Source organism: Podarcis filfolensis, assembly GCF_964270895.1.
Source record: "Podarcis filfolensis genome assembly, chromosome: Z".
In the NCBI taxonomy this organism is placed as follows: domain Eukaryota; kingdom Metazoa; phylum Chordata; class Lepidosauria; order Squamata; family Lacertidae; genus Podarcis; species Podarcis filfolensis.
Window position 1 is genome coordinate 17,189,349 of NC_139617.1, and position 25,166 is coordinate 17,214,514.

General features: G+C 45.6%; 3 protein-coding genes across 5 annotated transcripts in view; 2 read left to right on the plus strand and 1 right to left on the minus strand.

Annotated features, from left to right (window-relative positions):
* Window positions 1–5,002, plus strand: part of TNMD (tenomodulin) — a 37,504-nt gene extending 32,502 nt beyond the window's left edge. For both annotated transcript variants that reach the window (XM_083596103.1, XM_083596102.1), the window contains exon 7: window positions 926–5,002. In XM_083596103.1, the coding sequence (XP_083452229.1) occupies window positions 926–1,135 (210 nt within the window). In that variant the 3' untranslated portion in view covers window positions 1,136–5,002. The remainder of the gene's footprint in view (window positions 1–925) is intronic.
* Window positions 5,003–5,483: 481 nt separating this feature from the next.
* TSPAN6 (tetraspanin 6) lies at window positions 5,484–24,449 on the minus strand. The gene is made up of 8 exons (XM_083596116.1): window positions 24,248–24,449; window positions 19,692–19,880; window positions 18,385–18,459; window positions 16,703–16,801; window positions 14,722–14,877; window positions 13,159–13,242; window positions 9,601–9,703; window positions 5,484–7,658 (listed from the first exon to the last, which is right to left on the minus strand). Exons 1-7 carry the CDS (start codon window positions 24,332–24,334, stop codon window positions 9,635–9,637), a joined length of 759 nt encoding a protein of 252 aa, XP_083452242.1. The 5' UTR covers window positions 24,335–24,449; the 3' UTR covers window positions 5,484–7,658; window positions 9,601–9,634.
* Window positions 24,450–24,584: 135 nt separating this feature from the next.
* Window positions 24,585–25,166, plus strand: part of SRPX2 (sushi repeat containing protein X-linked 2) — a 29,042-nt gene continuing 28,460 nt past the window's right edge. The window contains exon 1 of one of the 2 annotated variants that reach the window (XM_083596022.1): window positions 24,585–24,750. The gene's annotated coding sequence lies outside the window, so the exon portion shown is untranslated. The remainder of the gene's footprint in view (window positions 24,751–25,166) is intronic. The other variant, XM_083596023.1, reaches the window with a different exon arrangement.

Consider the following 25,166-nt stretch of genomic DNA (forward strand, 5'->3'; position numbering starts at 1 on the left):
CATCAATTATTATTTTTTAAAAGGCACCAATATTAGCCACCACAGAAGCTTGGTCACAGAAGGAAGCTCTTTGCACCTCTCTTCCATCCAGAATGGAAAGAAGGGTGGGTGTCTAATCCCTGTATCCAATACAGGAGAGGCTGAGCCAGTGCAAACAGGAACTGAGCAGGAAGGGCCAACCGTCCCTTGTGCGTTGTGGATTTTTGAGGGGGTGTTTACTGAGACCATTCGAGGGTGCCATAAGAAGTACTAGTGAGCACAATGCGGCTTGTTGATGTCATGTTGGTGATCCCTGACGTAAGTCTTTGGGATCAAGCCATTTTCATCACTGAACTCTGGGACTGAACTTTTTGAGGAGGAAACGTTGAGGAAGCAACTCAGTACTGCAAGGATGGGGAACCTGTGTTATTCCAGGTGTTGCTAGACACATAGCATAGGTCTCTGTGCACTCTGCTTTACCAGAAACAAGGCATTAAATGCTATGGGTTAGGGATGGAGGAGAAATTAAACTCAATTTGCATTTAAAGGCAGACCTGCATAGTGGCACTTTCTGAAACAAAGCACAGCCCTCCTCTGAAATTTGCATCCCTCCAAATGTTGCAATTCAAATCTCCAGCCACATAATGTGTACAAAAATGTATATACTAGGGTAAAGTGTGCATGAAAATGCATATGTTAGCAAAAATAACAGTAAAAATGTGGGAATGTATTGGGGATGGGTTTTCATTTGGCCTTTAAAAAAAATTGCAAACAGATGTGGAAATGTGAAAAAACTGAATTTAAGATTGGAGAAATGAGGCACGGAATTTAAGAGACTTGCCCATCACTAACGATGGCCCCTTCCCAGATATGTCTGCCCTTTCTTCCTTCTGTACAAATGAGATTGATTTCCTGCCTTTTTGCCCTCCTTGTTTTCCCCTTTCAGTCACAGAACGGACTGGAGTTCCATCCCCTGTGGGACGAGAGAGGATATTGCTGTGCCCAGTGCCGCCGTGCCCATCGATACTGCCAGAGGGTGTGTGAGCCTCTCCTAGGGTATTACCCCTACCCTTACTGTTACCAAGGAGGGAGGGTCATCTGCCGTGTAATCATGCCATGCAACTGGTGGGTAGCACGGATGCTGGGGCGAGTGTAAACATACCCAGCCCCACAAAAGATAACTCCTGATATACTGCAGTGTCCAAGCGCCGCCCAGGGAATTCCCTACGGGGTGCACTTATGTACTACCAACACTGTATCTTGTTCAGGGGTCCCCAAACTATTGTCCAAGAGCTTCATTCGGGTAGTCCATGGCATGACTGTAAAAATACAATTAAAAATCATACAGCATTTGCATCATGCAACACAATGGCTGCAACAGGCAGAAGAATGATTAGGGTATCCACAGTAATTTTCAAAGTTGTTCATGGGGGTGGGGGGAGTTTGGGAAACACTGCTCTAGTTGCTATTACTGCAGTTCAGTAGGCACCTCTGAGACAGTCACCCTGAGACCAGTGGGGATTGGTAATGCCCATCATCAAAAGGCCACCACAAAATGTCCCAGCTTTGCTGGTCGGACATCAAGGAGCAACTTGGGTAGCTAGTGTGTGGTGTGTGTGTGTGTGTGTGTGTGTGCACGCGCGCGTGTGTGGATGTGGGGGGGGGGCCTTCAAAATGTGTTAAGAAACCCATTTATTGAAGTACTTCTGAAAATGTATTGTCGCGAGTTTGTTTCCAGTGAAGCAGACCTGCAACTTACATGGGGGCTAGTGCATAAAGCCAAAATTTAAAATAGTCAAGACCATGGGTAGGCAAACTAAGGCGTGTTTTTACATGAGTAGAATGTGCCCTTTTATTTAAAATGCACCTCTGGGTTATTTGTGGGGCCTGCCTAGTGTTTTTACATGAGTAGAATGTGTGCTTTTATTTAAAATCTTGGTTATTTGTGGGGCATAGGAATTCATTTATTCATTTATTCAATTAAATGGACTTTTCAAAATATAGTCCAGCCCCCCGACAAGGTCTGAGGGACAGTGGACTGGCCCACTGCTGAAAAAATTTGCTGACCCCTGGTCAAGACCCACTGGGTGCAACGGTGGGTGGGATTGCCAAGGTTTCCACACACACCCCCACCCCCGGATGCCCGTCCCCTTTGCATTGTATTTTTTTTAAAAAAAATTGCATAAAGCTGAATGCGCACAAATTAAATGTGCGTAAATCGTGGGTCTACCGTATAATCACTATCCTTGGAGCTGTGTAACTGTTCTTGCCACGTCCAGCTTTTTTAAAAATATATAATTACATAGCAGGATTCTGGGTTGTATCTGATGCCAGTTCTACTCGCGCTAACATAGGCTAACTTAGGGCCATTAATTTCAGTGGGTTTACTCTGAGTAGGATTGAGTTGGAGACAAGCCACTGATTCTGCCCAACATTCTGGGGATCCAGTGAGAGTAGACCAGGTTAGGGAACCTGTTGCCTTCCAGATGTTACTGCACTCCAGCTCCCATCAGTCCCAGGCGGCCTGGCCTCCATGGGTGAGCATAATGGGAGATGGAGTCCCAACACTCCATCCCTGGAGTGGGCAGATACTCTGAGCCTGCTGTAAGACAGATTTCTGTGTTCAGAGAAAATGATCATTTCCTATTTCCTGTAGGAGATAGTAAATGACTGTTGCTTTGCTTGAAGAGTGATGATATTTACACATTTCCCTGAGTGCTTCAGCAAAGAAGGTTTTTTCAGGGCCTTTGGAGTGGTTCAGGTTTGGAATTGCTGTTTCCCTTATTTTATTTTGCTGTGCGGAGGCCAACATTCTTCTCTTCCCACACCAGAAACCCCGCCCACCAGAAACCTCTTGCGCACATACCAATCAGCATCCTGTACGGCGTTTACTGGCAACAGGTTGAACCAATCCAGTGACTACTTCTTTTGCTTAGGCTGCAAAGTTGTCTCGTCTGAAGGCAGCTTTATAGATGCACAGCCTGTGTAACTTCCCTGCACACATTCATGTTCCAACTCTTTTCTCCCAGCTGATTGCCAAAGTGACTGGTGTAACTGTGCTAGGACAGCACAGCCAAAGCCACCCTAAGGTGCCACAGCTAGATGCCCCAAACCCTAGAGCAGAACTCTTTTCTGACTGGTTGCAAAATTTTACACGAAAAGATAAACATATTTTTTTAAATAAATAAGTAAAAAACCAACCACAATTTCTTAGACCCACTCCAGTTTTCCCAGCCTCTCACTTAGCTAGAGCCCCATGCTGTGGCTTCATGAAGTAGAAAACACAATCCTTTTCCACTCTAGCAGCCTGCGAAACAGCCACACGAGGGCAGTCCATTGAAAGAAATTTCTTGTCTATATCTAAATTATAGAATCATACAATTAGAGAATTGGGAAGCCCCCAAGGAGTCATCTAGTCCAATTCCTGGAATGCAGGTATGACAGCTAAATAGTCCCTGACAGATGGCCATCCAAACTCTGCTTAAAAAGCTCCAGGGAAGGAAAGTCCACCACAGTCTCACTGCCAAACAACTCTTGTTGCCAAAAAGTTCTTCCGCTTTCTTGTCATTTGAATCCACTGGTTCGAGTCCTGCCCTTTGGGGGGCAGCAGTAAACAAGCTTGTGCCGTGTGACAGCTCTTCAGGTATAATTTCAGAAGCAAAGCAAGCCCAACCACATTATAGCTTTGGCTCAATCCTCCCACAAGTTCCTCATTGCAGTACAGTCCAGAGCTTGGAATGAACTAGTTCAGTTTAACAAAGTTCACCGAATTAGTCCAAGATTTCTCAACTGTACCTGAATGTAGTTCTCATAACTGCCAGGTAAACTAAATTTGTTTCCCAATGAAACTTCAGTTTCCAGTTCATCTCCTCTTACACTTTAGAATCTTTGGGCCTTTGAGCTTAAAGACTATAATTGTCATTGGCGGGGGGGGGGGGGGGGCAATTAAGCCATTCACATTCCACCATGTGTGTGCTTTGATGTTTTCTCAGTCTTCTTGAGTATATCTTACACTTCAGCATAGCAGCTTCTAATATTCCGAATGTTGAAGAAATGTTGCTGAGGATCATTTGGATGAGTTTGAACTGTGAACTGGACACACGTGAACTGGAATTAGCTCCTGTGGGGACATGCCAAACTAGCTCTTTCATAATGTTTTCAGTCATTGGAACATAAATGAAAAGGGATGTCTTTCTGCAGGATAGCATCAAGGCCATGCATCCCTTTAGAGATGGGGCATCAGCTATGCAGCCCTCCATCATGGGGAAGGTGTCTCTGCATCTCTTATTTCTTAACCTACAGGGCTGCCCATTTTACTATTGCTTTTTTAAAGGGGTGGGTGGGTAATAGTGCAATTGAGAAGCTTCTTTTTATCTTTTTGGAAACTTGTCTGCTTGCAACCTTAGGAGATGCATTTTAGTTGAATCCAGTCACTATCAAGGTGTGTGTGGGTGCTACATAAAGTTTATCTGAATTTCCAGCAGAGATATAAGAAAAGAGAGATTTCTTATTACAGTGGTACCTCTGGATGCGAACGTAACACGCGACTGCGCAGGTCGTGTTTCACCGTGTTTCACCGCGTGACGTCATTTTGAGCGTCTGCGCATGCGTGAGCGGTGAAACCCGGAAGTAACGTGCTGCGTTACTTCCAGGTCGCCGCAGAGCGCAACCCAAAAATGCTTAACTTGAAGTGTATTCATCCTGAGGTATGACTGTATTATTATTTTATTTCCTGTGACTCCCCTTGAAGGCTAAGCAAGGAAGCTTCTTGCACAACAAAAGTTGTTTTAAGGTGCTGTTTTACTCTTGGTTCTATACAGACCTCAGATTACTGGCGCTACCTGGGTGCTCAGGTTTAGCCATTTTTTATTATTACTAACTCCCTATTAGCTTAATTGCTACCAAGTTAAGCCTTATTTTGATATGTTATTCTGTGTTTAGCTTCATCTATTGTTTACTTTTAGTTAACATGTAAAGAACATGACCGGTGAGACGAGGCAAATATTAAAATATCTGCTCTGGCTTTGTTTCTACTTTCATTATTGGATAATGTCTTCCAAGGTCAATGGAAGGAAGCTCTCTTATAGATTATCAGGTGTCTACATGCACCTACATACCCAAATGGTGGTAAAAGACCCAAAGATGCCCCAAGCATCTTCTCTCTCTCTCTCTCTCTCTCTCTCTCTCTCTCTCTCTCTCACACACACACACACACACACAGCACCATTCAGATTTTCCACATTTCCCACCAGCAATGTCCTTCGATGAAATGACTGCAAAGCGAGCCCAATTGTTGTGGTTCAGAAGCCACCTCATTCGGTTCTGATCAACCCACTCCCACCACACACAACCAACTGCTCAGAAATGCCACTTCCCAGCCAACGCGCACACACACACACACACACACACACACACACACAGCTGGTCAGTACAAGAGAAGCAAAGCATTTACCAAGCGGAAACTGTTTCTCAAGAATCACCAGACAAAACTACGAACACCAGAATGGAAGTATGCAATTGTTTATTCTGCTTTCAAGACAAGAAGGATTTCCCATTTAATACAAAAACAACAACATGTGTCCAAAGTGTTGTGTAATACTGATGATGGAAATCATACCGAACCCAGCAGGGCGGGGACTGCGAAGGCTAAAGATATCCTCCTGCAGAGCCTCGCAGTCTACCCACGCACACACACACACACACAAAAAGATCACTCTAGCCCAATTTTACAAAGCTTTAACAAAATACATTAAAAAAAATGCTGTATCAAAATCTCAAGTCGGGGAAAGAATAATTCAGGGTAGGATGAGGAGGTAGGCTGAAAGGGCTGTGCTTATTTCAACAGGCACACACCCACACGCAATTCCCTTTTTTGCTGCTCCTGGCTCCAATTTCAGGGAAAGGGAGAATGAGGCAGAGAAGAAGCTGAAGTGAACGAGCAAGGGCTGCTACCTTCGCCAAGGCATTTTATGTGCCTATAAAGCTAGGAGGTTGCTTTCCAAAGAAAGAAAGCAGTTGTGAAAAACCCTACCGAGAACTAGCACTCAGCAGAATAAGTTATTTTGGCCGTGTTCACATGAGCAAACGAGGTACACCATTTGGAGATATTCGGGGAGGAATGGTTGGCAAGAAGCAGTCTTGGAAGAGGGGAAGAGTAGCTCCTTCCCTGGCAACCAAGAAAAACCACTGAAGAAAGACCAGGTGCTCCTTTTTCCAACAGATGCTTTGGCTCCCTCCTTACTTTTGATTCCCAGAAAAAATGCAGGACTTCAAGCATCTTTACACTGCAATCCTATGCTATGGCTCCTCAGAGGTTTAGCCCCGCTGGGAACTGCTCCATGGTAAAGGAGTTTAGGAGTGCAGCCTTAAGAGTCAATTCATCTGAGCTGTGCAAATGTGGTCTTAGTGTTACATCAGCTGCTTTGCTTCACTACGACATCCAAAACCAAATGGCAGAGCCATGGGCTGACTGCGAGGCAAAGCACCCAGTGGACTTCTAGCCCATCCTATTTCCATCTTAAGAGTATCTAACCATGCACTCCTTATACCCTACCTTGACCATCAAAAGCTAGGATCTTGGAGAGGGCACTCAGACCACTTCCAATAAAATATTTATTAGGGTCAACCAACCGTTTCACAGCCTTTCCAGAAGACACACAGACTGGGGCTTTGGCAAATATCAAAGGAATAAAATTCAAACACTAAGAGCAGCTCTGTGCCCGGCACGGCCAACCTGATACAGTATGCAGTGTACTTAAGAGAACATTGCTGGTTGATCTTAAAAGGTAAGGTGGGGGTGGTCTTAAAGAGAGGAGAGGAGGTAGTCTCTGATGTAAGCGGGGCTCAGGCTATTAGGGAATTATTGTTCTTAACCAGCGTCTTCTACTGGTCTCAGAAGCCAACAAGGAGCTGGCAAAGGCACTGAAGCACTGGTTATCGTGTGCTCCACATGAAAAACCTCCTTCAGAAAGCAGGGTCTCAGCATCTTGCACTGGCTGAAGCCTCTAAGCTGTCAGCAAGAGCAGCCTACCTAAACACATGACAGCAGTCCAGCCTTAAATTTAGGAAGACATAACTGGAGGGGCTGTGAAGTAATGGAAGTTAAGTGTTGTTTTTTCTCAGGCTACTTTGGTTCTGGTTGTTTCTGCCGTAGGGAAATGAAACAAGCTGAAGGAAAGGGCTTCTTTCTGAAATTCTAAGTTATCGCGCTTACATCACTAGGAGTTTTAAAATAATGCATATTTGAAGGAACAGAATTTTAAATGTGGATGACTAGGCAACTAAGCTTTCTTAACTCCATGGACAGCTCTACCAGAAACCCTCTCCCCCAACCCACCCTTTCTTAAAGCTAGTGTGCTCAAGAATTTGCAAGCTACAGAGGAAGACAAATTCCACAATGCACAGCCCAGCTGGGGCCATGCAGTCAGCCAGCCAGCCAGCACCCCTGCCTAGAGGAGCTGTGTTAACCATCTACCCTACACAAATTGTCCCTTACAGCACTCCTTCAGAATAGCACAAACAACATCATCATAAAGCAGAGTAACACCTCTTGTGACATCCGGTCCTCTCCAGTGAACAGGTCGAGAGCAGTCTGATCAAACAGGATTTCAGTAGCTTGAGCCTGCCAAGGAGTGGGTTCCCAAAACTATGTATAACTTACTATAAAGTGTCCCAAAATTCTGAAAGCAAAGAATGGGAAAAAGGGGGGGGGGACAGATTAGAACTTGCAGGGTTGAGATTCCAGAGTTAGTCTTTTGCAGTAAAAACAACAACATGGTACAGTCTTGTTCAAACTGGGGGTGGGTCATAGCTCATTAGTAGAGTATCTTCATGCAGAAGGTCTCAGGTTCAAATCCCCAACATCTCTAGGTAGGGCTGGGAGAGACTCCTGTCCTAAATCCTGAAGAGCAGCTGCCAACCAGTGCAGACTACTGAGCTAGATAGGCCAACTGTGTGATAAGGCACCTTCCTATATTGTCATGGGTTGCATCCAGCTACGTTCTACTCAGAGTAGAGCCAACTGAAATTAATGGACCTAAATGTGCCATGTTCATGCATCTTAATGGGTCTACTCTGAGTACAACATTGGATACAACCCTATGTTTCTAAGCTGCATCCATCATAGTCATGAGCATATGGAAGAGCCCATCAGGCCAGAAGTTTGTTTAGACCTTCCAGTTTCCCACAGGAGTCGGCCAGATGCTTTCCAAGAGTCACAGGACCAGGGCAGGGAAGTAATGGTCCTCTCTGGATGTTGTTCCCTAATGGCTGGCACGCAGGGACTTGCTGCGGCTAGTAGCTGACCTATCTTCCATGCATTTGCCTGAAAATGCACCACTTCTCATGGGGGTGAATCCCATAGTTTTAACCACGCAATGTGTAAATAAGCACTTCCACTGAATCATTCAGTGGATATCAATGGATACCCACCAAGTTCTAGTATTGTAAGAGAGCGAGAGAGAAAAGATCCTCTAGCCATTTTCTCTATAAAGTAAAGGTGAAGGGACCCCTGACCATTAGGTCCAGTCGCGGATGACTCTGGGGTTGCGGTGCTCATCTCGCTTTATTGGCCGAGGGAGCCGGTGTACAGCTTCCGGGTCATGTGGCCAGCATGACTAAGCCACTTCTGGTGAACCAGAGCAGCGCACGGAAACGCCATTTACCTTCCCTCCGGAGCGGTACCTATTTATCTACTTGCACTTGACGTGCTTTCAAAATGCTAGGCTGGCAGGAGCTGGGACCGAGCAACGGGAGCTCACCCTGTCGTGGGGATTCGAACCACCGACCTTCTGATCGGCAAGTCCTAGGCTCTGTGGTTTAACCCACAGCGCTACCCGCGTCCCACACTTTCTCTATACACAATGCATAATTCTATGCACCTGTATCATCTCCCTTTTTTCTGAAGTTTAAAAAGTTCCAAAATTTGTAACATTTCCTCATAGGAATGTTGCTCCAGCCCCTGATTATTTTGGTTGCTCTTTTTTTAACACTTCTGCCAGCTCTACAATATGCTTTTTGAGATGCTGCACCACAGGTTTACGCAGGGGCATTGCATTTGTGGGGCTTTGGCAAATGCAGAAATCACAAGCGCAAGATGCATTTATGTTGCGAAGTGAAGCTGTGCAGTACTGAGTCTGAAAAATGCGTTTCACTAAAGAAGGCCCTCTGTGGCACAGGAAGCCCATTGCACCAGGATCACAGGACCAGTAGTTTCACTTTGTATAAGGCTGCTCATATGCAGAAGGACAACCTAGGCTGTCCAGTGGGAACTTCAGCTACTGAACTGCTTAACCTACATATTCTCTTCTGCTGATTTAGGAGAGCACTAAAGACCCTATGAAACCTGGAGACCTTAAACCTTTTGAAACCTTCCCAGCTCTCGGTCCTAGTTTTCACCAAGCATCACAAAAGCAGTTTCTAGCCTAACTTCACCCCCATAAGGACTAGAAACTTGCTTTAAAAAAATTAAATGGAAGCTAAGGTTTTTGGGAGCACGCAATACTGTGTCGAAATCTACAGCTGCATGAACTCGCAAGATGCACACAGCACTGCAAGTAAAGTGCCAGGCAGCAAATAAGGCAAGATGCAGCGAGGACGGCATCACAGCAAAGAGGCTCATACCTTGTAGTGAGTTGCAAGCCGGCAGGCTTGCTGGTTAAACCATCTCATACTGATTATTTGTAATCGACCGGGACAGGCAACAGGCAAGGACAATCCCCCCCAGCTGAAAAGAGAAGGAAGAGGCAGAGTTAGCCGGACAGTGACAAGTTAAATGCTTGACATTCCACAGCTGAGAGCTCTAGCCCTCTGCCAGCTGCTGTGGCGAAAGACCAAATCGAATGGAACCAGCAGCTGCTTATATAAGCTAAAAGTGGGGTGAGGTTTCAAAAAATGAAAGAAGTCCCCAACAACCTATTTCGTTCAACCTTTGGTGTAGATAAGGGAAAATATCTTAATATGAATAGGAATTCTTGGTGTCCTCACTTGTCAGCCTACACACCATGCATAATCTACCATTTCATGGAGATTATATGGTTATCTTTGCCTGTTTATGTAATTGAACTTTCATGGCTGCAAGGAGCGTGGAAGCCAGACGCTAAGAGCCCTTCTGCACCTGGCGCCATGGTAAGGGGGCAAAATCCTGGTATTTATTCCTTTATAGGAGGTGGGGAACCTGTGGTCCGTCTATTTCATTGGATTGCATCTCTTATCAGCACCAGACAACATGTCAGGGACGATGAAAGCTGAAGTCCTGCAACACCTAGATGGCTGCAGTTTTCTGCACCCCTGATTCACATCCAGCTTTTCAGCCAACACTGCTAACCTTAAGCAGTTTAAAACTACTAGTGTACAGCATAGAGATACAGTACAAGGTATTAAAAGAAACAAGAGGGAACAGGCGATGTTTACCAATAATAAAAATGCCAATTCCATCTATCGGCCAGTCCCCTGGAAGTTGATGACAGTAGCACATAAAAAAGATTGAAAGGGGGCAAGTCATGTTCTTGAAAACTCTCCCGTGTAAAAAAATATTGCCTAGCTTTAAAAAGCCAGCACACCATCGTTATTACTGCTATGATTTATTGCATCTGTTAGTTGCTCTTATACCAAAGGTTGGATTCGAAGCTAAGCAGATTGCTCCAACAGGACAAGCCTGTCTGCTTGCTTGGTGGAATGGTCTCCCCTCTCCACCCCTACCCCATATATGGTTCTGGGGTTCTCCTGACCTCTCAGAGCTGGTTTTGGGAGGCTGAAGGGAGAGGAGAAGGGGGAAAGCCCCAGCATGCTAGCAGGACCTGTGCTGGCTCCTGCTAGTGCAACTATTTAGATGACTCCAGCCTGAAGTGGCTTAACAATAACAGAAAGTACAGGCAGATAAAATAAATTAAAAATGTACAATACAAAATTCCTAAAATGCTTGTCGAATAATGCACTAAGAAAAGCAAGTCCTACCTCCACTTCACCCAAACTATTAAAGGCACTTGAGGCTAAACAAGCACCAAAACGCTAGATAAATAAAGATGTCTTAGCCTAGCATGTAAAAACTGATGATGATGGTGCCAGGCATGTTTTCCTGGGGCAGCATTCAACAGACAGGAGCTACCACTGGGGGAAAAAAACACTTCTCACACAGGCCTCCTCCATATCTCCCTTGGGTGAGGCACATGGAGACGTGTCTCTGATGAAGGTTGTACTCTGTCACATTGGAGACAAAGACTTTTTTTTTTAACTTAGGGGAGCATTTTGAAAAACAGCATCTCAGCTGAAGTAGAAAATTCTACCGCCTCATACGGACTGGCTCTGCCTGCTGCAATCTGAATCAAAATACCCTTAACACTGCAGGATGCACAAGAGCTAATTTCATTGGAGAGTTCCTCAAATATTTTTTAAAAAACAACTTAAAATTGTATTTCGCTGATGATCCAAGTATACCCACTTGCATGGAAACAGAGCACCCTCTCAAGCTTTCTCTCAAGGTGGCCTCTTCATTTCCTGACAGTGCAAAAGCAGTCAGACCAGAAGAGACAGACACTGTATTTTCTATATCTGTGCCTGAGGCAGAACCTTTTCTGAAACATTATAGAGGGGGAAAGGCCACACATTTATGGTATTGTTGCTTGTTAGCAATGTTGCCAAAGGCAATGGAAAAGGAACAGGAAAACAGGAAGTGTCCAATTGAGTCTTGGATTGAGAAAGATCCTTGGAAAAACTATAGTATTTGAACACTAAGAGCAGGCATGTCCAAAGTCCGTTTCGGGGGCCTAATCCGGCCTGTTGGTCGGTTTAATCTGGCCCCTGTGGCAATTTCCTGGGGTAAAATCCTAAAAAAACCTCAACAACTTCAATCCTAAAAAAAGGTTAACATCTTTGGTTGGCCCTCACGGCCCTTCACTTCATCAAATCTGGCCCTCTTTTGAAAAAAGTTTGGACACCACTGACTAAGCGCAAACACAGCTAAGTGGGTGCTAACAATGTTATAGCCAACATGGAACCACTGATAGAACATAAGAACAAAGGACCTACTGCATCATCTAGTCCAGCTTCCTGTTCTCACAAAGGCTGACCAGATGCCTGTGGAAAGCCTGCAACTAGGACCTGAGGACAACACTCTGCCCACCTGAGATTCCAAGCAACTGATATTCAGGAACATAATGCCTTTGACAGGGGAAGTGGAACAGAGCCATTCTGGCTATGCAGAAGCGATGCATCAACCCAAAGTTTGCCAAAGTATAATCTTTCAGCAGAAGAAACCTGATGGGCAAAACCCAAATCCACTAAAAACATGTGGACATCTGGGTAGGCATGACTGGCAGCCCTGCAGATATAATTTTGCAGTCATTTTGCACCCAAAGAGCAAAGGCTCCCCATAAATTACTTTCAGCCCATCTAAAGCAGAGAGAACAAAGGTTGCAATGAGTCACATAGCTGGGGGCTAACATGATAGCACAGTAAGAGATGGTGTCCATAGTTTTTCGTGGGCTCTTGTCTTCTAATACTCTTTGCTGATGTGGCAGCTTAGTACCTAGCAAAGGAAGACAGGAAGAGTATCCAGCACCACTGATGCTAAGCAGGGCTGGACCACATCACTACACGAATGGCAGACCACTCAGAGTTTGACATCAGCTGCTCAGAGGCTTATTGGGAACTGTAGTTTGTTAAGGGTGCTGAGAGTTGCTAGGAGACGCCCATTCCCCTCACCAGGCTACAATTCCCAGAGGAATTTTATCTCTGTGATCCACTGCTTCACATAAGTGAACAGCTGTGGCTCATTTACTGCCATGCGAAGTGTTTTAAGCTGGACTATGCTATGCCTGGGTTGCTTAAGCTCTTGCTTATAGCTGCTCTAGACAGGTGTTTTTGAGTCCTAAGTATCCAGGTTCCCAGCAGGATTTGGCAGCAAACAGCACCACTTAACACTGCTATTTTCATGTTGCCAGCGTGCTGCAAAAATCAGGCTGGTGCATGCCACCCACATGGCCATGCTGTGAGTGGCAACCTGGCCACACACAGTATGTTTCCTGGCATGGAGCGAACAGTCTGAGTTATGTGAAAGGGGGTGCGGGAATGGAAGGTATTATCAACTGGCTGCCTCCAGATTTGCCAGCAGGGTGGGGAGAGAACGAATACAAGTCTATTAGGGCAGAAGAGGGTCAGCTGAACCACCATCAAAAACTTTACCTGGAAGCAAGCAACGCCAAAGGAGATCCCTGCTACAATGCCCATTTTGGAGTCCATTGTCTGTATCACCAGCCTGAAACAACCCTACAAACGGGAAGGGGGGGAGGAGAGAGAGGGGAGGGGGGGTAACATGGTTATTCAAGCTACCAGGCAACTCCTACTCATGAAAAATAGGAAGCACTTACAGTCCTCAATGGACCCAAGCATCTTAAGTTAGCAAAGGACTTCACAGCAGGATGTCCACTGATCTGACAGAGGCTGTGTCAATATTAATGTTTTTGACCTCAATACAGGTCCTTTATTGCGGTGTAATTTAAAACAAACTATTGCTCCCCGTTCATGGCAGGAAGACTATATCCCCTTATCAGCCATACCAAACAGTGGAACATCGTGGGGGAAGGGATTCAAAACAGCTCTGATGGCCTTGAAATAACCTTAGCTGCTCCACCATAGTGGCCTGCTTCTTGCTGTCACATCCCATAGATCGCAGACATTAAGTCCGCAGTTTCTACTTAAGGGATCTGGAATTAAACACAATAATTAGCATGTGTGTTTCATTGCTTCCCCACAAAGAGAAATGTGTGTCCGCAGGCAATTAGTTCCCTATTTCTTGTCTGCAGTCCTACACTATCTCTAGAGATGACTGGGTTCTTCTTTTTCGCCAGAGGCTAAAGCTTCATTATTACAGCAGCTCCTCCTGGCCTGTTAATAATAATAATAATAATAATAATAATAATAATAATAATAATAATAATTTATTTATTTATACCCCACCCTCCCCAGCCAAGACTGGGCTCAGGGCGGCTAACAACCAATAATAAAATCAAGTTGATTAAAATACAATTTAAAAAAAATTAAAACACAACATTAAAACATGAGGATGCAGCCTCTTCACAGGAGAAAGGAAAAAGAAAGGGGCAGAGGGAATCAAACTGATTCTAAGCCAAAGGCCAGATGGAACAACTCTGTCTTACAGGCCCTGCGGAAAGAAATCAGATCCCGCAGGGCCCTGGTCTCATGAGACAGAGCGTTCCACCAGGCCGGAGCCATTGTTGAAAAGGCCCTGGCTCTGGTTGAGGCTAAGCTAACTTCCTTAGGGCCCGGGACCTCTAGGGTGTTGCTATTTATGGACCTTAAGGTCCTCCGTGGGGCATACCGGGAGAGGCGGTCCCATAGCTATGAGGGTCCTAGGCCATGAAGGGCTTTAAAGGTCAAAACCAGCACCTTAAATCTGACCCTGTACTCCACCGGGAGCCAGTGCAGCTGGAAAAGCACTGGGTGAATAAGCTCCCATGGCAGAGATCCCGTGAGGAGCCTCGCTGCAGCATTCTGCACCTGCTGGAGTTTCTGGGACAACTTCAAGGGCAGAATTACAGCAGTCAAGCCGGGAGGTGACCGTCGCATGGATCACTGTGGCCAGGTCGGGGCGGGAAAGGTAAGGGACCAACTGCTTGATGCGGCGAAGGTGGAAAAACGACGCCTTGGCTGTTGCTGTAACCTGCGCCTCCATGTAAGCCCCTTCATCCAAGCCACACGGAAGGGGACAGCTTTGTGTTGGCTTACATGCTCATACACCTTCCCCTTTGCTATTGCTGGATTCTTCAAATCGTCTATAGTGCAATTCCCCAGAGACTTGCAGCAGCTCATAGGAATCCCTTTCTGTTTATAATAGGCAGTTCGATTCCAGTCGGAGAAGTCCGAGACACCGCAGCAGTGCAGCTGTATAGGACAAGAGAGATTATTATTATTATTATTATTTAGGGGGGGGTTATAACAAAAAGTAACTCAAAGCCTATTACAAACATATATTAAAGCCAACATAAATTTAAAAGCTAAAAAACACCCATATTTATTATTTTTTAAAAAGGCATGTCCAAGACCTCCCACCCACACGAGGAGGCCACATATAATGAATGACACCATTTGGCTAGCATACTCCAGTCCCGCATTCCTCTGAAATAAAACCAAAATACCCTTTCACCCCAATCTGCACAGCTACACACACACACACACACACGTGACTGCTTCTGATGATCTCCACATGTTCACCCACCAAACAAATAATTTGCCAGGGGGCAACTTTAGCAGACCACCTCCCCTAGATAGGCCAAGCTGATCTTTAAAATCCTCCCAGGAGACTCTCCCTGCTGGTTGTTCCATTCTGGAATTCTTTCCCTCAAATAAGTCATGAAGTAGAGACAGTAAAGTCCTTTAACACCTCTTAAAAATTTGTTTTGTCCTTGAGCCCTTTTGGACTCTTCAATTCATTCATTTTTATACATTCTTACACTTGTGGGCTTTTTTAAACCTTGTTTTTAGAAAAGGTTATTGAACATAGTTGCATTTTTATTTTAGCATAAATGGCTTAGATTTGCATTATGCTAAACTGTATTGAACTTCTACAAATAAAATAATAACCGTTTTTTTTAAAAATCCAGTCTGGTTGGAATTCTGCATCTTTCAGCAGTCTAACTCTTTTCTGCTCTGCTGTCTTTCACTTACACCCCATGCCGACATGCATTTCATCGCAGCAAGAAATAAAATGTATAGCTTCAGGACAGAGGGACCTGTAACTCCCCAGATGTTGTGGACTCCATCTCCCATCAGCCCCTGCCACCACAACCAACCATCAGGGATGATGAGAGCTGGAAACAAGCAATATCTGGAGGTCTCCATCCCTGGTATAAATGGATAAACTATCTGTCTTTGGTCCTGATCCCACTGTGCAGCTCCAAACCCACAGCCTACTGCAATCCTGTGCATGAAAGGGAGGAAGATATATTTTTCTTCCTATGCAGCATGGAAGCCAAGAAATAAAGAAAATGTAGCTCCATTCTCTTTGGCTCTGGTCCTGTTCACTTCTGACTCCAAAAACTGTGCAAAAACTGTGACCCTTCCAGATGTTGCTGGACTCCAGCTCCCATCATCCCTGACTCCTAGCCATGCTGCTAGCCCTGGGGTTGATGGGAATCAAGAGCCCTACAACATCTGGAGGAATGCAAGTTCCCCATTTTTTGTCCTAGGGAGTGTGGTCCTCAATGTAAAAAAAAAAAAAAAAAAAGGTTCCTCAGTCCTGGCGTAGAGTAGGGATGACTTCTTCAAGCAGGGCAGCAAAGAGGAGAACCAAACCCTCATTGACCAAGTTGGGGGGGGGCAGACTCTACCGAGCCGTGGTGTCACTACTGCTGCCCCAGTGCTTTGGCCACAGAGAGTTTGGGCTTTGTAAGCTGAAGATTTGCCTTTCGCACAGAACACCTGCTGAGGCAGAAACAGCAACAGCTCCACCTCCAACTGTGTTTAGGACATGGGATACCTCTTGCAAGCATGAGGGGGGACATCAGGCAAAGGAAGATACCCCAGTGGGTCTCTGTGACAGGCATTTTTTGTTCTCTTTCTTCCTCTGCACCCCACTTTGTAGTACAGGCCCCTTTTTAACCGCTGGCACCTCCATAAAGAGAAGAGCACGCGTAATATACCAAGATTAGGCCAGTATACTGAATATGCCAGATTTAGGCCAGTTGAAAAAAGAGAGGTGAATGCTCACTGTGCTCTGAATGGTATCAACCGCTTTGCTGCGTTCATCTTTGGTCCCATCGTAGGACTTCATGGCAGCTTCAAAGTTATTCTTAAAGCTGTCTTTAATCTGAGGAGAAAATGATAAATGATAATTGCTTGCAGAGAGAGAGAGGCCATGACCTAATTAAGGAAATATTAGTCAATCTGGTGTTCATTTTGCACAGGAATAAATCAATCAAGTTTTAAGTGAAAAAGCACACTCCATTCATGTGCAGTGGTTGGAGACCCCTAAGAGGCGGCAGTTCCTCTTACACTTATAATTATATATCTATATCCCACTTTTCCTCCAAGGAGCTCAAGGTGGCACATATAGTTTCATCCTTTCCCCATTTTACCCTCATGACAACCCTGGCTGAGTGGCAATTTTAACCCTGGTCTCCCAGGTTGCAGTCCAATACTCTTACCCACCATTCCACACTTCACTGGAGAGGAGAGGTGTCTGTTCTGAGATGGCACTCCTCCAAAACTTGCACTATGGCAGATGTGGCAAATCTTTGGCCCTCCAGATGTTGCTGAGCTACAACACCCCTCAGCCATGGCCAATGGTTCAGCAACCTCTTGCTGAAGGGCCAGATGTTCACCTGTGTTATGACATTTCGGGTACAGCACCTACATATCCATTTCCATACGAAAAGCCTTATTCAAAGAACTCCAAAGTAGTCCTTGTTAGTCAGGTTTTGTTTCTGTTTTTTTTAAAAAAAGAAGCAGCTTCTGCTATGTAATTCAGTTAAAATAGACTCCTTGCTCCATGGCTGAATGTTGTTCATACTCGGAGCATTTCTACAAATGTCATTCCTTAGGTACGCAGAGCATCTTTCCCCAACCTAGTGCCCTCCAGGTGTTTTGGATGGCAATTCTCACTGGCCCCAGCCAATATGGCCAGTGGATAGGGATGAAAAGCATTTTGCAGGAGCAAGCCAGCAATAACTCACACGGTGTCAGAAAGTTAACTATCTTTATTCAAAGAAACAAAACACCTCAAGAGGCCAGGCCTAGTGAGCACAGCAACTCTTCCTGGTACATCTTGCCCCAAGGACACAGCTGAAAGGACTGAAGGTCCCTGCCTTCCCATAGCTCCCTAAGTCTCCTCTTCCCCAGGTTCCTTCCCAGGTAATCAGAGACTCCTTCATCTTGCCTGTATTTTCTCCACCCTCTTCACACCTCTGACCACTCATTCCCAGGTTCTGAGCCTTCTTCTCTTGGGCAGAAGGCAGGAAGCCCAACAGGAGATGGAGCCAGAGCCTACAACAGCAGAGTCAACCAATTCTATTCTTGACCCCATTCCTCTCCTGACTTCTACAGGGACCACACTAAGACTAAAGACAAGGAAGCTGCCCCAGGCTGTGTCATCCCCCATCCCCTGGACTGGCTGTAAATAAGAAGGCAGGAAGGTGGGGGAAGCTGAGGCCAGACTGAGCATCAGTAGGGCAGTGCCCCGGTTAACCCAGTGAACCAGCCTCCACTGTCTAGAGGGCACAAGGCTGAGGAAGGCTGGTCTAGGGGGTTACACTGACCTCAATGGCACAGACCCTGTTTTCAGTTAAAGCAAGTTATGGTCACCGGCATGAAGCAAGAAGGGGGAAGGAGCAATTCCGTATTGACCAATCCCAATGATAAGGAAAAAAACAAAACAAAGCAACACCAACTCACCTCATGTCGGAAGACGAAGCCCACAATGGCAGCCACAAGCACAACAAGGAAGATGAGAGTTAAGAACATGGCATACTGTGGACAGAAAGGAAGGATCAAGACCAGCAAAGTTACAATCCTGCTACTGCCATATGATTTACACAGAGAATCTATACTGAATGCACCACTGGTCCGTGGCAAAATTGTGCAAGTAGAGCTCCGTAACTCCATATTTGGGTGGGAGGCTGCAGCACAAGTCAAGAGTTTGTGTTAAACTTCTCTGTTTAGTTATCTAGATAAAGACTGGGTTACCCTGAGTAAAAACAAAAATTGCATGAGGTAGTATACGTTATGGTAGCCGAAGCTGCTGGAATACTGATAAACCCAAGAAAGGCCATTTGGAACAGCCAGTCTCTAGTGGCTGAGCAAAGCAACACTAGATGATGTTTTCAAAATGTGCTCTGCCATCGAGATTTATTTAATTTATTCATTGCATTTCTGCACTCAAGTGCCTCAGGGCAACTTACCCAGTAAAAAATAAAATGGCAAAGACATTAAAATCAGATTAAAAACAGCAGTCAATGAAAACATTCATCGGAGAGTATGTTTTAAAAGTACAAGTCCTACCCACCCCACTTAAAGGATCAGCACAATGAGGCTGTTAACATAACTACCTTCCCACTTTAAAAAATATGCCCTGGTAAATAGGAATGTTAAAACAGACAGTGATGATACCAGGCATTCTTCCCTAAAGAGAGCATTTCACAAATGGGGAACTACCACTATGGAAGCCCATTCAGGTCCAGAGATGGTGACTTGGGTAGAATACAGAAAGGCGATAGGCATTTGGACAAAAATTCCCAGTAAGACAGGGAAATCTTTTGGAACACCTGTTCTTGACAGCGACAGCATCTCAATAAGAGGGACCATTCCTAGCCAAGATTTCACATGCCCTTCTGAAAGCAATGTAATTGCATATTAAGTTTTCAAATAGCATCCGCACTGGAGGACTGAGGAATCTACGTTTGTATATGTGACCAAAATAAAATAAGAGGATTGTTTTCATTCTGCTGACTACTATATGTAGTATGTCAACAGATATATCTGCTGGGACCTGAGCATAACAGCGCTCTTCCCTACCAGAAACTGGTATTCAGAGGCATAGGGGCTCCAATAGTGGACAGAAAACAGCCACAGCATGCAAACGCCATTAAAAACATTCAAATGGATGAATGGGGAGATATAGCAGTTATCACCACATGCCACAGTTGGAGGAATCCTGTGAGTTTCAAGGCAGGTGCTGCAACCTTGTGCCCCCTAATACTTACCAATTTCAGCATCCATGTGCTTCCCCGACATGTCGCGAAACAACCAAAGGTGCCTAGGAGGACGACAACTGTGCCGGTGCCAATGAGGACATAGGGGACGTTCGTAGCCTTCTCATTTAACAGGGAGAAATACACCTCCAGGCCTACCTTCCCCCAGATGCCGACTGCCAGAAGGACGATGCCAGAGAACTAGGAGGAGAGGGTGGGGGGAGGGAAGGACAACTCCATTAGCCACAATGAGCCACTTGTAAAAGGTTTCTGTAGACACATTTTACTTTTTAACAGCCAGTTAACAAAGAACTAGCACTGCATGAAACAAAGGTCCACACCTTTGCAATGTGCTAATTCATCCTAATGATCAGCGATAGCAGGATTCATGCTAAGATCCCATCTGCGCTATACCGTACAGTACCACTTTAAACGGCATGGTTTCCCCCCAAATTGTTGTTTGTTAAGGGTGTTGAGATTTAGGGCATCTCCCATTCCCCTCAAAGAACTACAATTTCCAGAGTGGTTGAGCAGTTCCCAGCAAACTTTGGGAACGGTAGCTCTGTGAGGGGAATAAGGGTCTTCCCTCTGTATCCTTAACAAATTATACTTCCAAGAATTCTTTGGGGGAAGCCATGACTTGTTTACAGCGGTATGAAACTGCTTTAAATGCAGAGTTCAGGTGGGGCCTCAATGAATCCCCATTCTGCCCCATAAGCAGACACAGAAGAGTTAGGAAGAAATCTACCCTTACCTCACCCTCAACCCCTTCCTGTGATCTAAGCATAAAAATGAGCAACTAAATTCACGTTAGCTTAACTAGGCAAGTCCCAGCCCTTGCCAATGTTCATGTCAACGTCCATCCCACTTTCCACAGAACAAGACTGGCACGTGTGTCCCCCGCCCCCCCCCCACTTGATGATGGCATGCAATAAGCAACATCACTAGGAAGAGACCCAGAAAGAAAGCCTTATGTGTCCAGAATGTTCTCGACTACAACTCCCATAATCCCTGACTATTGGTTATGTTGGCTTGGGTTGATGGCTGAGTCCAACATCATCTGAAGGGTCACAGGTTTCTCATTCTTACCTTTTACCAAGCCAGACTATCTGGAAAACTAGGTAAAAAAAAGGTATAGGACCCCTGGACCATTAAGTCCAGTCAAAGGTGACTATGGGGTTGCGGCGCTCATCTTGCTTTCAGGCCAAGGGAGCCGGTGTTTGTCCACAGACAGCTTTCCGGGTCATGTGGCCAGCTTGACTAAGATGCTTCTGGCGCAATGGAAACACCATCATGGAAACCAGAGCGCATGGAAATGCCATTTACCTTCCCACTGCAGTGGTACCTGTTTATCTACTTGGCCCTGTGTGCTTTCGAACTGCTAGGTTGGCAGGAGCTGGGAAAGAGCAACAGGAGCTCACTCCATCGTAGGGATTCGAACCTCCGACCTTCCAATTGCCAAGCCCAAGGGGCTCAGTGGTTTAGACCACAGTGCCACCTGCATCCCTAAACTAGGTAAAAAAGGGTAAAGGACCCCTGGACGGTTAAGTCCAGTCAAAGACGACTATGGGGTTGCAGCGCTCATCTCGCTTTCAGGCCAAGGGAGCCGGCATTTTTTCACCTATTTGGAAAACTATACTATGACTGGCATAGGTTTTCCAGCAGAGGCCTTTCAAGTCACTTGGAACCAAATCCTTTGTCCTAGCACCAGTTTTAAGAACTTTTTGGTTGTCGCTTTATTTGAGGTGATGTTTTAGTTGGGGTTTTGCCTTCTCTTTATTTTTTAAGTCTATTTGCTAGCTCTTATATAGTATTATTTATACGCTGTTACAGATAGTTTTATTCACATCTTTGTACGCAGCCTTGGATAAAGAGCAGCTAATAAACATTTTAAACATAATTTGAATAAACTGGAGATGGTGGCAACTGAACCTGAGACTTTCTGTGTGAAAAGGATATGGTGAGTTACCACTGAGCTCTCTGTGGTCTCAGAAGAAAACAAAGCTACAAGTCTAGAAACACCTGTGTAAGCTGGTTCCGCTCAAGTCTTTCAAGTTCCCATAGCAATGTATAAACACAGACTGGATTCCAAAGGTATGTAACCTGAGGGAATTTGTTTTCCCTGTCATAAGGTTTTCTCCCATTGCCTGTTTTTTGAAGCAGCGAGGCAAACCGAGGACTGTTTCTCAGGGCACCGCAGCAAGACCATTTCATTTACACTCAGAAATGATGTTTGAACATGGTTTTTATTTTGACCCATCCCTGTTACATCAACATGAACCTTGCCCTCTATATCGAGGGGACTAGATGACCCTTGGGGTCCCTTCCAACTCTACAATTCTATGACTCTATGTGGGCTTGCAAAATTCACTTTCGTTAAAACAGAAACTTATCTAGTATTGTATCAGAACCATGGAGAATTGGTCTTGTTTTATCTTTTCTGCATTATTTACTTAAAAGCGTCTTTTTATTCCTTTGCACAAAAATAAAAACCTGTAATTATTTTTGAGAGAGGAGAGAGAGGGGGTACAGAACCTGCATGCCTCAAGGAGAAAAGTGGCTCTGCTCCTTGAGAAAACCACACTCACCTGATTCAGAAGCCTGAAGCAGCAGTGATGAAAGGAAAGGACAGGATTACAGAGTGCATTCCACATGTTATTTGCTACTAACCAAAAAAAAGCCAACAAAGCAAAAAGGGCAAATTAAAAAAAAAATGAGCAAAGGGAAAGAGAGAACCAATTGCCACAGGGTTTTCTAGCACAGAAAGGCACATCAGCGCACCAGCACACATTATGCCATCTGTGCCACAGACAGGGGTGCAATGCTCACACTGCTAAGCTGCCACCACCGCCAGGAGTGGAGCTGGAAAATTGGGATTTGTTATTATATCACTGAAGGGTTATGAGAGATAGAGGCTCTTTCCTATAATGTGAGGTTCAGACTGCTGGAACAAGCTGGGGGGTGCCATTCTCCCCACCCACACCCACACCAACTAAGTCCATGCAGAGTTGACTTCTGCATAGTCCTTCTCAGTGGGCCTGGAGGGAGAGAACATTCCTAGGGCGACAAACCTTTCTAAGATGGGTTTTCCGTATTGTTCTTTATTGGATCACTAGAAACAAGAGTGGAAGCTGCAAAGAGTATGTCTCTTCCTACAGGTGAAAAGAGTCTGTGGGATGAGCTGAGATTGGAGCTATAGGGGACAGTGGTCCTGCCCCATTATTCTCTATTGAGTTATGAGATGCAGAGTGGGGTGCGTGTCTCATTTCTCTTCCTACAGGTTCAGAGGCACTGTAAAGGAAAGGGAGGGGCCAGGTGTACAGTTACCAACTATACGGAAGGTCATTGTTCGGAGGGGAGGATAGAATTACACAAATATACCTTAAAACCTTTATAGGGCTGGAACTGTGCCCCATTCTTCTCTACAACAGAGGTGACTAACCAGTGGTCCTCCAGGTGATGCCTGGACTCCAAATCCCATCAGCACCAGCCAGCAAAGCCAATGGTCAAAGATGGTGGAAGTTGGAGAACAGCAGTATCTGGAGAGCCACCCTTCATTTGGGGGGCTCTAGGAGAAATCAAGGAGTATTGCATGTTGCTGCTCATATAAGGTTAGGGGAACCATAGGGGAAGGAAGAGAGAGCAGTAGTTATTTCCAAAGGGGAACTGGGGAAGGTGTAAGAGAGAGTGAGGTGATATATTAAAAAATAATTATAGCAAAATGCTTTATACGTCTAGAGTAAGGGCTCTGTCCTCTTTGGGATAAAGAGGTGCAAGGCAAGCATTTTCTGTCCTACATTGTTCTAGGAAGAGAAAAATGTGGGGAAAATGTGGCTGGAGGCAGCTATGTATGGATAGACTGCTATCTATGGACTTTGCAGAGCGGAAGAGAAAACTCTATGCTCCCATTATACTCAATGCATAGGACAGGATTACATCATCCTTATTAGTATCGCTATTCTTTTAATTTATTGCCCTCCCTTCACCCTAAGATCCCAGAGCAGGTTAGAACAACTTTAAACACAACGTTACAAAGTTTTCAAAACTTGCAATTACGCCGCCCGCCCCCCGGCCCATTCCGCCCTTACACAAATGCATATGGAACCAGCCTGCCCTATGGTTGTCTATAAAGGTTGCCAGAAGGGGGAGATACGTGGGGGGGGGGGCTGCCATCTGTTCTATAACACTGAATGGGACGGGAGAGATTGGAGTGCCGGGGGGGGGGGTCATTGTTCTTTGTAGGGCCAGCAGGAGACGATACATCATGCTATACACAAGAACAGCAAGCGCGACATCTGTGGAGTCAGCAGCGAAGGGGTGGGCGGGTGAGTTTGAGGTTGTAGTGTGGGGGTGTCTCAGAAGGGAGAGCATTTACCCACCTGTTACCTATGGGAATAGGAAGGGGGAGCGTGTAAGATGCAGTGCTGCCCCCCAGGACAGGACGAGCAGCGTGCCCCATTGCTGTCTATGGGGTAGAGAAGGGTGAGCTGCAGGGACCCATTGTTCAGTGGGGCGGCCAGTAGCAAGGTGGGCTTCGGGGTGGGGTTTTCCTCCCGACAGGGGCTCACCCAGAACACGAAGCTGTAAATGAGCAAGATGCTCTTGAGGCAAGTGATGACCGGCTTGGTCTGCAGCCTCCGCGACGGGGACGCCATGACCGACCTAGATAGACCCGCAGATCTGCGATGGCGCCGCTTCTTCGCTCGCTCAAACCCGCCACGCACAGCGGAGCAGCTGTACTGCGACTCCCTCTGACGCTTGCGCAGATGGAAATAGGCGAGCATTTCCGGAAGCTCCCGAATCCTCCTCGTGGATTGTGGGTGGGGTTATTAAGAAAACACGAGAGTCTTCAGCCCCGCCTTCTTTTCCTGAGTTCTCCGAAGCATGTCCGAGAAAAGCCGAAGATTGCCGAAACCTGGGAGAAAAAGCTTCGTTCGCTTTACAGTAGTCTTTTTCGGAGGAGGACCGGGAGTGCCTAATTCGTGCCGGCAGGTGGCGCCAGCTAGCAAGCAGCGAATGATTTCAGTATTTCGTGGCGTGGCAGCTGCAATGTCAGGCAGGAATTAAACAGGTGCAGCTTCTCCCTACCTCGCACGATGCCGCGCTGCATACACACCATGCATTTAAAGCACATTCCAAACCCCCTCCCGCAAGAATCCTGGGAACTGTAGTTTAAGGGTGTTGGGAATTGTAGAGCTGAGAGGTGTAAACTACAGCTCCCAGAAGTCCTCGTTTCGGGGAGGTGCTTTACATGAACAGTGGGTACGCAGCCAGAGACAGTGTTGGTTGGGCTTCATTCATTCATTCATTTTGGTTGTATGCCTCTTTTCCACCAAAAAAGTGCTCCAAGCGACTTATAACAAAACAACAACAACAGGGATGCATTTCAAATAAAAGTCTCATAATAACATAGAAAAACAATAGCATAGTAAGAATTTTGTTACAACATAGAAAAACAAAAATACAATAGCATACAAAAAAAAACCC